The 16,779-nt window shown below is 42.1% G+C and overlaps 2 protein-coding genes across 4 annotated transcripts in view; one reads left to right on the forward strand and one right to left on the reverse strand.

Moving 5' to 3' along the window:
- SLC49A4 (solute carrier family 49 member 4) overlaps nucleotides 1–2,088 on the reverse strand; it is an 82,620-nt gene extending 80,532 nt beyond the window's left edge. The window contains exon 1 of the mRNA XM_003941659.4: nucleotides 1,617–2,088. Coding sequence (XP_003941708.1) covers nucleotides 1,617–1,956 — 340 coding nt within the window. The 5' untranslated portion in view covers nucleotides 1,957–2,088. The remainder of the gene's footprint in view (nucleotides 1–1,616) is intronic.
- An 877-nt stretch (nucleotides 2,089–2,965) lies between these two features.
- Nucleotides 2,966–16,779, forward strand: part of HSPBAP1 (HSPB1 associated protein 1) — a 56,746-nt gene continuing 42,932 nt past the window's right edge. The window contains exons 1-2 of one of the 3 annotated variants that reach the window (XM_074404250.1): nucleotides 2,966–3,507; nucleotides 6,305–6,478. In XM_074404250.1, the coding sequence (XP_074260351.1) occupies nucleotides 6,469–6,478 (10 nt within the window). In that variant the 5' untranslated portion in view covers nucleotides 2,966–3,507; nucleotides 6,305–6,468. The remainder of the gene's footprint in view (nucleotides 3,508–6,304; nucleotides 6,479–16,779) is intronic. The other 2 variants (XM_074404249.1, XM_003941657.3) reach the window with 2 other exon arrangements.

The following is a 16,779-nucleotide window of genomic DNA, read 5'->3' on the forward strand; positions in this document are numbered from 1 at the left end:
TTTTAGCAGCTACTTTACATTGTTGATCATTAAGGAATTCACAATCGACTATTCCTTAGTCTTTTCATACGGATTCCAATGAAAGAATTCCAGTGAAGGAGGGGAGAAGGAAGCATAGCTGCTAACATCACCCTGCTATTCTATTCTCTTAATAACCAGCTAATTTTGAGTGCTAACTACATGCCAAAGAATTGCAATTCTATACCTAACTACACTTGACTTTTGCTGTGGTCTAATGTGTTCCCGTCAAATTCGTATTTTATTTATTTTTCTGAGATGACGCTTGCCCTGTTGCCCCGGGCAGAGTGCGGTGCTGCCATCGCAGCTCACTCTAGCTTCAACCCCCTGAGCTCAAGCGATCCTCCCACCTCAGCCTCCCAGTGTGCTGGGATTACTTGAGCCACTGCACCCGGCCTCAAATTTGTATTCTGAAATCTTAACCCTCAAAATGACGGAATAAGGAGGTGCAGCCTTTGGAAGGTGATTAGGTTATGCAGGTGGGACCCATGTGAATGGGATTACTGCCCATATAAAACAGACCTCAGAGGGATCCCTAACCCCTTCTTCCTATATCTTATGTTATAGTGAAAAGACCACTGTGTAGGAAGCAGGTGCTCACCAGACACCGATTCTGCCTGAGCCTTCATCTTGGACTTTCCAGCCTCCAGAACTGTGAGAAATAAATTCCTGTTGTTTATAAACTACCCAGTTTATGGTATTTTGTTATAGCAGCTCCAGTGGACTGAGACAACCTTCCAAATCTGGCTAAGAACTCACTGCAACAAAACTTATAAAAGGTTGAACAGAAACTGTAAAAGTAGCTCCCAAGCATTATTCAACTAACCTAAAATCTTGCACAACAGCCTCTTGAGGGTACACTGTCACTACCAGTCATTTATCCATACTTCTGTGGTAAGTATACCTTGATTCTCAGCCCTATGGCTTTTTTTTTTTCTCCTCAGAGAATCACATTGGCAAGTGGTAAAGTGAGATGTCCAGAGTACCATTCTAAGAAAGTACCTTTGCTGGTCAGCAAGCTTTATCTGAAAGTCACAAATCTCAACGGAAAAAGCCATGTAGTCATATACACACATTTTAAAGCTGCTGAGCACCGCTTTCCAGAAACCAAAGTGTCAGACTTGTTTTCAAACAGCTCTTCCTGGGCTGGAGTCATCTACTACACAAAACCAACTCATTATTTCCTTCCATCTGGGCATCGGCGATCTATTTTCCGACCTTTCACCCTCAACATCCCCAAATCCCTTGAAGTCAAAGCATCGGTCATTTCTGTCAGGTGTCAAACACATACACTGCACGTGCACGCGGATGCTCTGATGTTCACAACGTGTAAAAACTTGAACATTTAGAGATCGCTTAAATCCCTGGTGTTGCATAAAGGGCTTGGATAAAAACATAAATATCTGCAGCAGCCTTCCCTTATTTGTCGCTTTGGGGACGGAAGGTTCGTAAGTCAGAAATGGAATGCAAACAACACTCTATCACCTCACACAACCCCTATGCTGGAGCCAAGGGAGGCGGCTGGCAGGCCTGGAGCGCGGGCAGGCGCTCGTTCCCCAAGGAGTGACAGCGTGGGCCGGCGCTCCCAGACCCCTCACCTCTCTTGTCCAGCAGCCACATGAACGCGAAGCAGGGCAGGAAGCCGATGGGCCCCCACAGCACGAGCAGCGCGATGTCCCAGCTGGAGAAGCCGTAGGCCTGGCGCGCCGAGTTCTGGATGGGACCCCAGGTGTTCCAGACCAGGCCCTGAACGAACGCTAGCAGCGAGAAGAGCAGCAGCACCAGCCAGCGGCGCCCGTACACCCGCCCGGGACCCGCGGCCGCCGCCGGCAGCGCCGCCGCTGCCTCCCGGCTTCTCCAGGCCGCCCCTAGTCCAGGCCCGATCCCCGGCCCCAGCAGAGGCTGTCTCTCCTCTTCGCTGCTCCAGCGAGAGCCCATGGCGACGCGTCGTCCGCGAAGCCACTGCCCGGCACAGCACAGGTCGCAGCCGACTAGCCCAGCGCAGAACCTGCCTGGGCAGCAGGAGGCGGAGGCTGCTGCGATCGCCCTCGGCCTCCCGGCCGCGCGTGGTGCGCCTGCGCGGCCCGAGCCTGGCCGGCGGGGAGGCGGGGCAGGAGGCGGGGAGGCTGGGGTCCGCCCATGCCCTGTGCGGGTGGCGAGGAAACTCCGGCGAGGGGAGAGGAGTCGAATCCCAGACGGAGGACTGGTAGCGCTGAAAGGGCAGGGATAAGCACAGCTGAGCCGGGGTTAGGGAAACTCCCAGAGAGGCCGTATTCTGGGAGGTTGGGCTTTAACTTAGACACTTCCTCGAAACCCCAGGAATACCCCTGTATAAACAACTCAGTGACCTGTGGTCACTTAACCTAATGCTTGCTTCTATTTCGGGCTTATGCTTAGTTTTGTTGTTAGTAACTTCAGAAATTAGAGGCTAAGAAAGGATAAGGTTGAGGTGTAGTGAGTCCCAGGGGATTATCTCATAAAAATCACTTGTCATGTACAATAGGTACTGCCTATTTTTATTTTTTTGTCTTACACATCCAAAGAGGAGATTCAAAATTAGTCAATTTCATTCATATATATGTAAATTTTTTACCCATTTTGTCTGTCATTTAATAGGCGAGCAATGAGAGGTATGTCCATAAAGCTGGAAGATTTTGACCCAGATCCATCTCCAGTGATTATGATTTGACCACAGCGTAAACGAAAAGAAAGGTGGTTGTTGATCTCTTCACACAGCTGTTTATTTTGGTATACAAATCCAGAAGCCCCACAGCTGTGGGTTAGTGTCCTTGAAAACCTAAGTCAAGCAATTTAGCTCTCCTGGATCGGGAAGTGAGTCACTGGGAACGCAATCACAGGATTCTTTGCCCGAGGTTCGTATTTCCCGGCAGCCACGAAAATCAGGAGTCAGGTTGCCGCCAGGAGGGCAAGAGAGGTGTAAGAGGAGCGTGAACTAGCCTCGCATTCAAGGCTGCCAAGAGCGGCTCACGAAAAAGCTGCCGGCAGAGACTCATCCCACCGCCGGAGCCCCACTAAGCAGCAAACCTTCCCCTAAAACTCCAATCCTCTGGGGTGGAGAAAAGCTGAGGCCAAAAGGAAAGACCTGACTAGAAAAGGAGAAGCCGAAACGAAGCTAAGACTACAGGAAAGAAGGCTAAGGTCCGGGTTAGGTAAAAAGGGCCACAACCCAGACCACGTGTTTGTATTCCCACACCCGGGGAATCAAAACAAAGCTGCGTGGTCCCGCCCAGCGTCCGTCACGTGACCCCCGCGTGAGCGCCGGCGTTTCCGTCGCCGCCGGGCGGGGGAGTCGCCGGGGCTCCTTCCTGAGGTGCAGCTTTGGGTCCCGGAGTTTGGCCCCTACTCTGACCCCACTCCAGCTCAGCTCTGCCTTGGGTTCCCGCAGAACCCGCCTCGCGGTAGCCATGGCAGCAGGCTCCGAGGCCACCATTCGCAAGATCCTTGCAGCGGGGGCTGGAGGGGAGGAAGGTAGGTGCCAGGCCGAGAGGTCAGACCCTGAGTTCAAACCCAGTGCCAGCTGACTCTCGTGACACCCCTCTTGTTTGACTTCGCCCCATCCCAGGTCTCTCCGGCCTTGCATTAAACAATGAAGAAAATTCTGTATTTTCTAGTGAGTATGGCATTTCTCGAATTGTGGAATCCAGATTTTTGGTCGTTATAGAGTAGCCTACCAGTGCTGTTTCACGCATAGGGGTATTATTTGTCTTGTTTTATGTTTGCTCATCATTAGCTAAATGGGGGTGTTTTGAATGTTAGAGGGGATTAAAATTAAATTTGTGAAATTGAAGGCAACCCTTGAAGTTCATGGAAGTTATCTGAGGCTTTTGTGAACAGGGATTATGCGCTTTTATTCTGTTTCGGCGAACCCTGGCTTAGCAAGTAGGAATGAGGTTTGGAGGCCCGTGAGTATTTATTGAATGATTGCACCGTGCAGGGCTGTGTTCCGGATATTGTCGCGGGATCCAGAGACTTTTGAATATTTATAACAATACCTTTTCCGAAGAAGCCTAGAAAGAAAAAAGAATGACTTACTACGTGGTCACGTGAATTATTCTACTGGTAATACACTCTAGGAGGGAGCAGGGATCTCAATGGGGAGAATGTAAATGCTTCGAGGAGGGAATAGTTTGAGGTGGGCCTTTCTGATTGGATGAGATGGTGACAAACTCAGGGAGTGGCGCTGGGTTTCAGGAAGTCAGGGAACAGGAAAGGATGGATGTATTTAGGGATCAAATAGTTTGCTGAAGGGGGAGACGCCCATTCCAAGCAGAAGAAACAAATTATAAGCTTCCTACTATCGGACCGCTTTCTACCAGAGAGACAGTTCTTGACCTTCATCTGTACTTCCATTTCATTGATCTTTCCGTTTTCTACCCACTGCACCCCCTTATCCACAACGTATGTCGCTCCCTTGAAAAATTATCTTGTCCCTTCCTGCACTTTGTTTTCTGACAAGACTCTTACTCCGAATGAACTCAACTTTTTGCCGTCTTTGTACCTGCCCCGATGCGGCTGAACTTTGCTGGAAAAAGTCCTGCACAGATTGATGATAGTATAAAGCGAAAATGGCCGAACTCTTGAATATTCACTTGGGCTTGAGATCCTTCTGATACTCTTTCTCTAGTGAGCCTACTTTCTAACTTTCTCCAGTGACAAATCCCCAAACTCTATAACCTCTCTCTGCCTCTTTCTTAATTTCGGGTAATGACTTTGCGAGTCAGGTCAATTCTGCATCTAATCTGTCTACTTTTTTCCTCCTTCACTATCACACCCAACTTCAAATCATCCACATTTTCTCACCTCAACTACTACTGTATCTTCCTGACTTATGTCTCTGTTTTCTATTTTGTGCCCCTCTTATCCCTTATTCATTCAGCAGAAAAAAGTGACTCATGTAAAATTCTTCAGTGAATTACATTGCTCTTAGAAGTTAGAATAAAATCCAGACTCCTAACCGTGGCCTATAAAAATCCTTGGTCTGGGCTTTGCTGATGTCTTTAGCAGGATCTCTTGTCATTCACCTCCCCTCCTGCTTTTCACATAGCTGGCTTCTTAATCTTTAGGTTTTAAAGTATGTCACCACCGGAGACCTTACCAGACCAAACTATCTAAGACAGGCACTGTGATTTCTCTTGCACTCTCTAACTCTAGATGTTCTGGAATACAGCATCCTGCTTCTGTCATTTTACTTATAATAATCTTTTTATTGATTGATTGATTGACTGATTGATTGAGATGGAGTCTCACTATACAGCCCAGGCTGGAGTGCAGTGGTGCAATCGGCTCACTGCAACCTCTGCCTCCCGGGTCCCAGTTCAAGCAATTCTCCTACCTCAGCCTCCCAAGTAGCTGAGATTTCAGGCACAAGCCACCATGCCCAGCTGATTTTTGTATTTTTTAGTGGAGACGGGGTTTCCCCATGTTGGCTAGTCTGGTCTTGAATTCCTGACCTTGTGATCCACCCACCTTGGCCTCCCAAAATGCTAGGATTACAGGCGTGAGCCACTGCGCCCCGGCCTGTGATTATTTATTTTTTCCGTTATATCATAAGTACCTTGAGGGCAGGACCTATGTCTCATTCATTCACCACCATGTGCCCAGCTGCAAGTACAATGACAGGCACATAGTTGGCACTTGCTACATGTTTGCTGGGTGAATGAATAAAGGCACTCCATGCTAAATCCAGAGGCAAAAGGAGAAAGCATGGCATGAGCCAAGAACTGAAAGAAGTCGATGTCAGAAGTGGTAAGAAAAGAGGTATCCTGAAGGTTACCTTGTGCCTCGTTAAGGAATCTAGACATTAAGATAATAGGAAGCCTTAAAGAGCTTTAGGTGAAGGAAATAACGTGATTAGATTTGGTTGTAGAAAGATCACTCTGGCTGAAGGGTAAAAGATTGATTGGAGAGAAGACTGGGGGACAAGGTGCTTAAATCCCTTTGAGTCTCAGTTTCCTCCTCTGTAAAATGCATGATTATTGTGAAGATTAGAGTTAATATGTGTAGATTATCTAGCATAATATCTGGCAGGAATTATATATTTGTGAATGGTAACCATTTTTATTATTAATAGAAAGTGCCAGCCTTGGTGACTAAAGTTGAAACGGAAAGAAAATAAATTAGAGATGTTACATAAGAGAATAAGGAAAAGAAATACATTAAATAAAGTCAAGTGAAAGGGTCAGTACATTCAGTACAGTGATAAATACAATGGGAGTCATAGAAAAGTTCATTAAAAAATTTTTTTGTTTGTTTTTTATTTTTGTAGATACAGGGTCTTGCAGTGCTGCCCAGGCTGGTCTCAAACTCCTGGCCTCAAGTGATGCTCCCACCTCAGCCTCCCAGAACACTGGGATTTCAGGCATAAGACACTGTACCCAGCTGAAAAGTTCATTTTTGAACAGACTTATTTTATTATCAACAAATATTTGAATGGCACATGGTAAGCAGAGACCTTTTTCATATGGTGAGGCAGAAGACAATCTTTGCCCTGAAATAGCTTATAAATATCATTTTTGGCAATAAAGACATAGATAAAAAGAACTGTAGTATGACATATATCCAAAAGGTCAGATGTAATTAGCTGGGATATAATACTCAGTATTATACACATTGAGTACTTGGGAGACTGAGAAGAGAAGGAACTAATAGAAATTGGGTTGGTTTGTGCCTCCTAGGATATTTTCTTGAAGATGAGCCAGGGGAGGAGACCAATTCTAATAAAGTAGAAATAGTGACAGAGAACCTGGGTGAAAAAGAGGAATACTTGAATCCACTGAGTCCAGAGAAGAGCAAGGTGAAAACAAATGTTGAAGTGAAGAAGAGGAAAATCTTGGGTTTCAGTCTTCTTAGAAAAATAGAGCAAGGCACCACAAAAGTAAGAATGTAGAGAAAGGTACTAGAGATTTGAGGTGAAGAAGCAGCCAGGCATGGTGGCACGTGCCTCTAATTCCAGCACTTTGGGAGGTGAGGCAGGCAGATAGCTTGAGCTCAGGAGTTTAAGACCAGCCTGGGCAACCTAGCGAAACCCTGTCCCTACAGAAAATACAAAAATTAGCTGGGTATGGTGGCATGCGCCTATAGTCCCAGCTGCTTGGGAAGATGAGGCACAAGAATCACTTCAACCTGGGAGGCAGAGGTTGCAGTGAGCCAAGATCATGCCACTGCACTCCAGCGTGAGCAACAGAGCCAGACCCTGTCTCAAAAAAAAAAAAAAAAAAAAAAAAAAGAAACTTTGGCATGGTTGCCATAGGATTGAGGGTGATTAGAAGTGATAGGAGTGAGTTACTATTTGGGAGCAGGAAAGGGTAACCTGTAGAGCATAAAAGGGTAACCAGGTGAGCATAAAATTGTGAAACTGATTACCTTATTTCGAGACTGTTTCTGTTTATGCTCAATAGCTCATTATACAGAAGTAGAGAAAATGAGTGCTTAGTTTCAATAAAGTTTTATACATTGCCAAAAATCAGGTAGTCTTATAGTTATTTGAAAAAAAAATTTGCTTAGCATCATTTTATGCCAACCGCTGGACTAACCTCTAGGGAGATAAAAGTAAGAATTTTACCTTCAAGAATGTGATATTGTTTGTTTGAAATAACAGCTTAGAAATTATTAAAAACAAACATGAAACTACTTAATGTTAATTAAGAATCAATTTAAATTCTGAATGTGAAACGTTACTCCCAGTATTGTACATTGATTGGAGCATTCAGTGAAATTAAAAATAGTAGTTATTTGAGTATGATTCTGTCTTTCAAACTGAGGTTGTTATATTTCTTTCTATTGGGCTGCTTTTTAGTGTTTAGTTATAGCCAAGATTGTGCCATGAGGAAGAGAAGAATGTGTTAGTAACTCATCTTCCAGTGCCTCCCAAGAAAATATCTCATGTAGAGTTGTAAGGAATTGATTTTCAAATAGAGCTAACATTCCTATGTAACTGGATTTACTCTTTTTCAGTTGGAGACGCATACTCACCATGTCGTTTTTGCTCTCATCTTTAAAAGGGGCAAAGGGTGGAGGAATTTAAAGAAAAGCAAAAGCCTATGTTACCGCAAAAAGTAAAAAATTCCTGTGTTAGGGCCTATGTGTAGTTCATAATGTAGGTAAAATTTTTAATTTCACTGAATGCTTAGTAATGATGAGTGTCAGAAAAACAATACTATTTGTTTTATTGTGGTAAAAACACATAACAACATTTACCACGTTAACTTTTTTTTTTTTTTTTTGAGACAGGCTCACTCTCTTGCTCAGGCTAGAGTGCAGTGGTGCGATCTTAGCTCACTGTACCTCTGCCTTCTGGGTTCAAGCGATTCTCCTGCCTCAGCCTCCCAAGTGGCTGGGACTACAGGCACCTGCTACCATGCTCTGCTAATTTTTGTATTTTTGGTAAAGACGGGGTTTCACCGTATTGACCAGGCTAGTCTCAAACTCCTGACCTTGTGATCTGCCTGCCTCAGCCTCCCAAAGTGCTGGGATTACAGGCATGAGCCAATGCACCCAGCCATCCATTTTTAAGTGTTAGTAGTGTTAGTTACATTCACATCATTGTGAAAGCCATCTCTAGAGCTTTTTCAACTTGCAATTCTGAAATTCTATATTCATTAAGAAATAACTTCCCTTTTTCTTCTAACCCCAGTTCTTGGTAACTGCCATTTTATTTTCAGTTTCTAGAAATTTGACCACTTTAGATACTCCATATAAGTGGAATCATATAGTATTTATCTTTTAGTGACCAGCTTATTTCAGTTAGTATACTGTCTTCAAGTTTCATCCATGTTGTAGTATGTGACAGAATTTCCTTCCTTTTTAAGGTGGAATAACATTCCATTGCATATGTAGCATTTTGCTTATCCATTCATCAACAGACCTTTGGGTTGCTTCCACCTCTTAGCTATTATAACAGTGCTGTGGTGAACATGGGTGTGCAAATATCTCTTTAAGACCTTACTGTTGAATATTTTTAAGGAAAAGTAAGATACAATAATCATTTGTTTTGAATTATCAGAAGTTCACTTAGGAGAGGTTGGGGTTCAAAGGAAACATTTTGGTAGAAATTCTGAAGGTACTTTGGAACATTGCAAAAACCTTTAGTATTTGAGACACCATTACTGAAATTTTGAAGGTACTTTGGAACATTGCAAAAACCTTTAGTATTTGAGACACCATTCCTTCTAGTGTTAACCTCACTTAAAATATAGACAGATTTACTTTTTCTTGGTTTGGTTTAAGACTACTATTTTTAATTTATGAGCGATTTTTTTGAGGCAAAGACACGTTTTCTGGGTTAAATGGGCAAGAGTTGTAGGTGTAGAAGGATGGAAAGAAGCTGAAAGGCTCATGAAACTTTGGTAACTGTCCAGTGTGTAATTGTCTCAGGTGCCCAGCCTGAACTTCTTGCCTGTTCACGGCCACACCAAACATTGGTACAGTACTGATAAAGCTGTGTCATAACAGCTGCACCACTAATGTTTGTGGTTTCCTTCACTGATAAACATCACCTCCTAGACCTTGAAATTCAAAGTGTTTATGGCCAGTCATTTTACTTAATTAAGCATTATGTTACCTTTCAGGAGAATTTTCTTAGTTTATTTTGACATTTTAAAACAGTGGCTACAAAATGAAAAATTCTTTTTGGTGTAAGTTTTACCATTTAGTCCTTAGTACTAATCCAGTCACTTTGTTAGCTAGTACTTGCACGATTCCTTTCGGTTCTTCCAACATGGCCCAAATAATCATTATTTTTTGCCCCAATATCTACCATTCCAGAGGTTTTAAAATTTCTTATATGCATATACAATAGTTGTCTGATGAAACACCATACATACCCTTAGATATACACATTCAGAAATAAATGATCTCTCTGTGCCAGAATCCAGTTTTAAATTCATGCTCTATCATTATGGAGATTCTCTGTATTGTAATGTATGACTCACTCTTATGTCCCTTCTGAAGGTTTTGAAAATTCTTTAATTTTTTTTCACTAAAATTACATGTGATGAGAAACAAGTTAATTTCAATTTCAGGATCTTTCTTATATTCTAGCAATACTTGGAGTATTCTGGAAGCATGATAATTGTCCCTTATTCTTGTCTTAAAGTCTAAATCTCAGATACAAATCCAGGCCAGGTGTTAATTGATTGAAACCAGATAGTTAGCATACTGAGAGAAATTAGGTTTCAAATTATCTTGTCCTTCACATTAATTTTAAAAAATTACTGAGGAGGCAATTTATTTTTGATGATGTTTTACTATCTCCAAATAATTAGTTGTAACTAAGGCTGTAATAAATTGACTGGAGAACATACCACATTTGGAGAGAAGAAAAAAAACTATTGTGTAATACCCAGATCACTAATCTGTTTTTTTCAGCAGTTTCTAAGTCATCTAGTTAGAAATTACTACCTGCTGCAAGATTAGACCTAAATACCCTTATTCTTTGAAGACTGTTGAAGTTGCTTCAGAATTTTTATACCTGTTTGCAAAATATTCCTACCATGGAATAACTGGGTGCATCCATAGGCTGTTTAATTAATACGGGGTAGCACTGCATTCTTCTTTAAAGGAAACTATAATACTTAAATTAACTAATTTAATGGCCCAGTTTATTGTTGATTAAATTATCAGAAGCTAAATTAGCTTTGTTTTTTAATTGCATTTTGGGTTTTGGGTTACATGTCAAGAACATGCGAGATTGTTGCATAGGTACACATCTGGCAGTGTGATTTGCTGCCTTCCTCCCCATCACCTATATCTTCCATTTCTCCCCATGCTATCTCTCCCCAACTCCCCACCTCCTGCTATCCCTCCCCTATTTCCCCCCTACAGACCCCAGTGTGTGATGCTCCTCTCCCTGTGTCCATGTGTTCTCATTGTTGAACACCCACCTATGAGTGAGAATATGCAGTGTTTGATTTTCTGGTCTTGTGTCAGTTTGCCGAGAACGATGGTTTCCAGGTTCATCCATGTCCCTTCAAAGGACACGAACTCATCGTTTTTGATGGCTGCATAATATTCCATGGTGTATATGTGCCACATTTTCCCTGTCCAGTCTATCGTCAATGGGCATTTGTGTTGGTTCCAGGTCTTTGCCATTGTAAACAGTGCTGCAATGAACTTCGTGTGCATGTGTCCTTATAGTCGAACGATTTATAATCCTTTGGATGTATACCCAGTAATGGGATGGCTGGGTCAAATGGAATTTCTATTTCCAGGTCCTTGAGGAATCGCCATACTGTCTTACACAATGATTGAACTAATTTACACTCCCATCAACAGTGTAAAAGTGTTCCTATTTCTCCACATCCTCTCCAGCATCTGTTGTCTCCAGATTTTTTAGTGATCGCCATTCTAACTGGCATGAGGTGGTATCTCAATGTAGTTTTGATTTGCATTTCTCTAATGACCAGTGAAGATGAGCATTTTTTCATATGTTTATTGGCCTCATGTATGTCTTCTTTTGTAAAGTGTTCGTTCCTGTCCTTTGCCCACTTTTGAATGGGCTTGTTTTTTTCTTGTAAATCTGTTTTAGTTCTTTGTAGATTCTGGATATCAGCCCTTTGTCAGATGGGTAAATTGCAAAAAAATTTTTCCCATTCTGTTGGTTGCTGATTCACTCGAATGACTGTTTCTTTTGCCATGCAGAACTTGTGGAGTTTGATTAGGTCCCATTTGTCTATTTTGGCTTTTGTTGCCAGTGCTTTTGGTGTTTTGGTCATGAAGTCCTTGCCTATGCCTGTGTCCTGAATGGTTTTGCCTAGATTTTCTTCTAGGGTTTTTATGGTGTTAGGTCTTATGTTTAAGTCTTTAATCCATCAGGAGTTAATTTTAGTATAAAGTGTCAGGAAGGAGTCCAGTTTCTGCTTTCTGCACATGGCTAGCCAGTTTTCCAACACCATTTATTAAACAGGGAATCCTTTCCCCATTGCTTGTTTTTGTCAGGTTTGTCAAAGATTGGATAATTGTAGATATGTTGTGTTGCCTCCGAGGCCTCTGTTCTGTTCCATTGGTCTATATCTCTGTTTTGGTACCAGTACCATGCTGTTTTGATACCAGTACCATGCTGTTTTGATTATTGTAGCCTTGCAGTATAGTTTGAAGTCCGGTAGTGTGATGCCTCACGCTTCGTCCTTTTTGCGTAGAATTGACTTGGCTATGCGGGCTCTCTTTTGGTTCCATATGAAGTTTAAGGTGTTTTTTTCCAGTTCTGTGAAGAAGGTCATTGGTAGCTTGATGGGGATAGCATTGAATCTGTAAATTACTTTGGGTAGTAGAGCTATTTTCACGATATTGATTCTTCCTAACCATGAACATGGAATGTTTCTCCATCTGTTTGTGTCCTTTCTTATTTCATTGAGCAGTGGTTTATAGTTCTCCTTGAAGAGGTCCTTTACATCCTCTGTTAGTTGTATTGCCAGGTATTTTATTTTCTTGGTAGCAATTGTGAATGGCACTTCATTCTTAATGTGGCTCTCTTTAAGTCTGTTATTGGTGTATAGGAATGCTTGTGATTTTTGCACGTTGATTTTGTATCCTGAGACTGCTGAAGTTGCTGATCCGTTTCAGGAGATTTTGTGCTGAGACAATGGGGTCTTCTAGATATACAATCATGTCGTCTGCAAATAGAGATAATTTGACTTCCTTCTTTCCTATTTGAATACCCTTTATTTCTTTTTCTTGCCTGATTGCTCTGGCTAGAACTTCCAGTACTATATTGAATAGGAGTGGTGAGAGAGGGCATCCTTGTCTAGTGCCACATTTCAAAGGGAATGCTTCCAGTTTTTACCCATTCAGTACGATATTGACTGTAGGTTTATCATAAATAGCTTTTATTATTTTGAGATACATTCCATCAATACCTAATTTATTGAGGGTTTTTAGCATAAAGGGCTGTTGAATTTTGTCAAAGGCCTTCTCCGCATCAATTGAGATAATCATGTGGTTTTTGTCTTGGGTTCTGTTTATTTGGTGTTGAACCAGCCTTGCATTCCCGGGATAAATTCTACTTGATCATGGTGGATAAGCTTTTTGATGTGCTGTTGCAATCGGTTTGCCAGTATTTTATTGAAGATTTTTGCATCTCTGTTCATCATGGATATTGGCCTGAAGTTTTCTTTTCCTGCTGAGTCTCTGCCAGGTTTTGGTATCAGGATGATGTAGGTCTCATCAAATGATTTGGGAAGGATTCCCTCTTTTTGGATTGTTTGGAATAGTTTCAGAAGGAATGGTACCAGCTCCTCTTTGTATGTCTGGTAGAATTTGGCTGTGAACCCATCTGGACCTGGGCTTTTTTTTGGGTGGTAGGCTCTTAATTGCTGCCTCAACTTTAGACCTTGTTATTGGTCTATTCAGGGGTTTGACTTCTTCCTGGTTTATGCTTAGGAGGATGCAAGTGTCCAGGAATTTATCCATTTCTTCCAGGTTTACTAGTTTATGTGCATAGAGTGGTTTGTAATAATCTCTGATGATGGTTTGTATTTCTGTGGAATCTGTGGTGATATCCCCTTTATTGTTTTTTACTGCATCTATTTGATTATTCTCTTTTTTCTTTTTTATTAATCTGCCTAGTGGTCTGTTTTGTTGATCTTTTCGAAAAACCAGCTCCTGGATTTACTGATTTTTGAAGGGTTTTTTTGTGTCTCTATCTCCTGCAGTTCTGCTCTGATCTTAGTTATTTCCTGTCTTCTGCTAGGTTTTGAGTTTTTTTGATCTTGCTCCTCTAGCTCTTTCAATTTTGACAATAGGGTGTTGATTTTAGATCTCTCCTGTCTTCTCATGTGGGCATTTATTGCTATATATTTTCCTCTAGAGACTACTTTAAATGTGTCCCAGAGATTCTGGTATGTTGTGTCTTCATTCTTCTTGGTTTCAAAGAACATCTTTATTTCTGCCTTCATTTTATTGTTTATCCAGTCAACATTCAAGAGCCAGTTGTTCAGTTTCCATGAAACTGTGCGGTTCTGAGTTAGTTTCTGAATTCTGAGTTCTAACTTGATTGCACTGTGATCTGAGAGACTGTTTGTTATGATTTCCATTCTTTTGCATTGGCTGAGGAGTGATTTACTTCCAATGATGTGGTCAATTTTAGACTAGGTGCCATGTTGTACTGAGAATGTATATTCTGTGGATTTGGGGTGGAGAGTTCTGTAAATGTCTATTAGGTTTGCTTGGTCCAGGTCTGAGTTCAAGTCCTGGATATCCTTGTTAATTTTCTGTCTTGTTGATCTGTCTCATATTGACAATGGGGTGTTATAGTCTCCCACTATTATTGCGTGGGCGTCTAAGTCTCTTTGTAAGTCATTAAGAACTTGCTTTATGTATCTCGGTGCTCCTGTATTGGGTGCATATATATTTAGGATCGTTAGCTCTTCTTGTTGCATTGATCCTTTTACCATTATGTAATGTCCTTCTTTGTCTCTTTTGATCTTTGTTGGTTTAAAGTCTATTTTATCAGAGACGAGAATTGCAACTCCTGCTTTTTTTTTGCTCTCCATTTGCCTGGTAAATCTTCTTCCATTCCTTTATTTTGAGCCTTTGTGTATCCTTGCATGTGAGACGGATTTCCTGGATACAGCACACTGATGGGTTTTGGCTTTTTATCCAATTTGCCATTCTGTGTCTTTTGATTGGGGCATTTAGCCCATTTACATTGAGGGTTAATATTGTTATGTGTGAATTTGATCCTGTCATTTTGTTGCTAGCTGGCTGTTTTGCCTGTTAGTTGATGTAGTTTCTTCATTGTGTTGATGCTCTTTACCATTTGGTTTTTTTTTTTTTTTTTTTTTGGAGTGGCTGGTACTGGTTGTTTCTTTCTATGTTTAGGGCCTCTTTCAGGAGCTGTTGTAAAGCAGGCCTGGTGGTGATGAAATCTCTTAGTACTTGCTTGTTTATAAAGGATTTTATTTTTCCTTCACTTATGAAGCTTAGTTTGGCTGGATATGAAATTCTGGGTTGAAAGTTCTTTTCTTTAAGGATGTTGAATATTGGCCCTCACTCTCTTCTGGCTTATCAGGTTTCTGCTGAGAGATCTGCTGTGAGTCTGATGGGCTTCCCTTTGTGGGTAACCCAACCTTTCTCTCTGACTGTTCTTAGCGTTTTCTCCTTCATTTCAACCCTGGTGAATCTGACGATTTTGTGCCTTGGGGTTGCTCTTCTTGAGGAATATCTTTGTGGTGGTCTCTGCATTTCCTGGACTTGAACATCAGCCTGCCTTGCTAGGTTGAAGAAGTTATTCTGGATAATATCCTGAAGAGTATTTTCCAGCTTGGATTCATTCTCTCTGTCACATTTAGGTACACCTATCAAATGTAGATTAGGTCTTTTCACATAGTCCCATATTTCTTTGAGACTTCGTTCATTCATTTTTACCCTTTTTTTCTTTAATCTTGCCTTCTCATTTTATTTCATTGAGTTGATCTTCGACCTCTGGTATCCTTTCTTCTGCTTGGTCAATTCGGCTGTTGAAACTTGTGTAAGCTTCGCAAAGTTCTCCTATTGTGTTTTTCAGCTCCATCAATTCACTTATAAGTCCTCTCTGAGTTGTTTATTCTTGTTAGCATTTCGTCAAATCTTTCTTCAGCGTTCTTAGTTTCTTTGCATTGGGGTAGAACATGTTCTTTTAGCTCACAGAAGTTTATTATTACCCACCTTCTGAAGCCTGATTCTTTCAAGTCATCACACTCATTTTCTATCCAGCCTTGTTCCCTTGCTGGTGAGGTGTTGTGATCCCTTGTAGGAGGAGCAGTGTTCTGGTTTTGAGTGTTTTCATCCTTTTTACACTAGTTTCTTCCCATCTTTGTGGATTTATCCACCTGTCGTCTTTGTAGTTGTTGACTTTCAGATTGGGTCTCTGAGTGGATGTCCAGTTTGTTGATGATGAAGTTATTTCTTTCTGTTTCTTAGTTTTCCTTCTACCAGTCAGGCCCCTCTGCTGTAGGACTGCTGAGGTCCACTCCAGGCCCTGCTTGCCTGGGGATCACCTGTAGCAGCTGCAGAACAGTAAGGGTTGCTGCCAATTTCTTCTTCTGCTGTCTTTGTCCCTGAAGGATACCCACCAAATGTCAGTCTGAGCTCTCTTTTATGAGGTGACTCTTTGGATATATGGGGTTCAGGGAGCTGCTTAAGGAGACAGTGTATCATTTATAGGAGCTCAAATGCTGAGCCGTGAGCTCTGTTGTTCATTCAGAGCTGCTGGGCAGGTACGTTTAAGTCTGCTGCAGCAGAACTCATGAACCCCCTCTTTTTTCCCAAGTGCTCTGTCCTGGGGAGTTAGGGCTTTATTTGTGAGTTTCTGTTGTGCTGCTGGCTTTTTTCTGGGCTGCCCTACTCAGCGAGGAGGCAGCCTAGTCACTGTCTGCCTGCAGAGGCTTTGCTGAGCTGCTTTGGGCTCCACCCAGCTGCCATGTGAACTTCTTTGCAGTCCTGTTTATACTGGTATAGTTAGAACTGCCTCAGCAATGGTGGCCCACCTCTGTAATGGCGGATTCTCTCTGTAATGACGGACTGGCTCAGCAATAGCAAACTACCTCCGTAGTGGTGGACTGCCTTGGTAATGGCATAGGCCCCTCCCCCACAGAGCTGGACCGTCCCGGGTTCAGCTGTGCTTGCTGCGAAACTCAATCCAGAGTGTTTCCGATTGCTGGTTTTTTTTTTTTTTTTGTGGGAGTGGGACCAGCCAAGCCTGATCACCTGGCTCCCTGCCTCAGAGCCTTTTTTTATTTTATTTTATTTGAACGGTCGACTCTCCCA

The sequence above is a fragment of the Saimiri boliviensis genome, chromosome 8 (genome assembly GCF_048565385.1).
Source record: "Saimiri boliviensis isolate mSaiBol1 chromosome 8, mSaiBol1.pri, whole genome shotgun sequence".
In the NCBI taxonomy this organism is placed as follows: Eukaryota; Metazoa; Chordata; class Mammalia; order Primates; family Cebidae; genus Saimiri; species Saimiri boliviensis.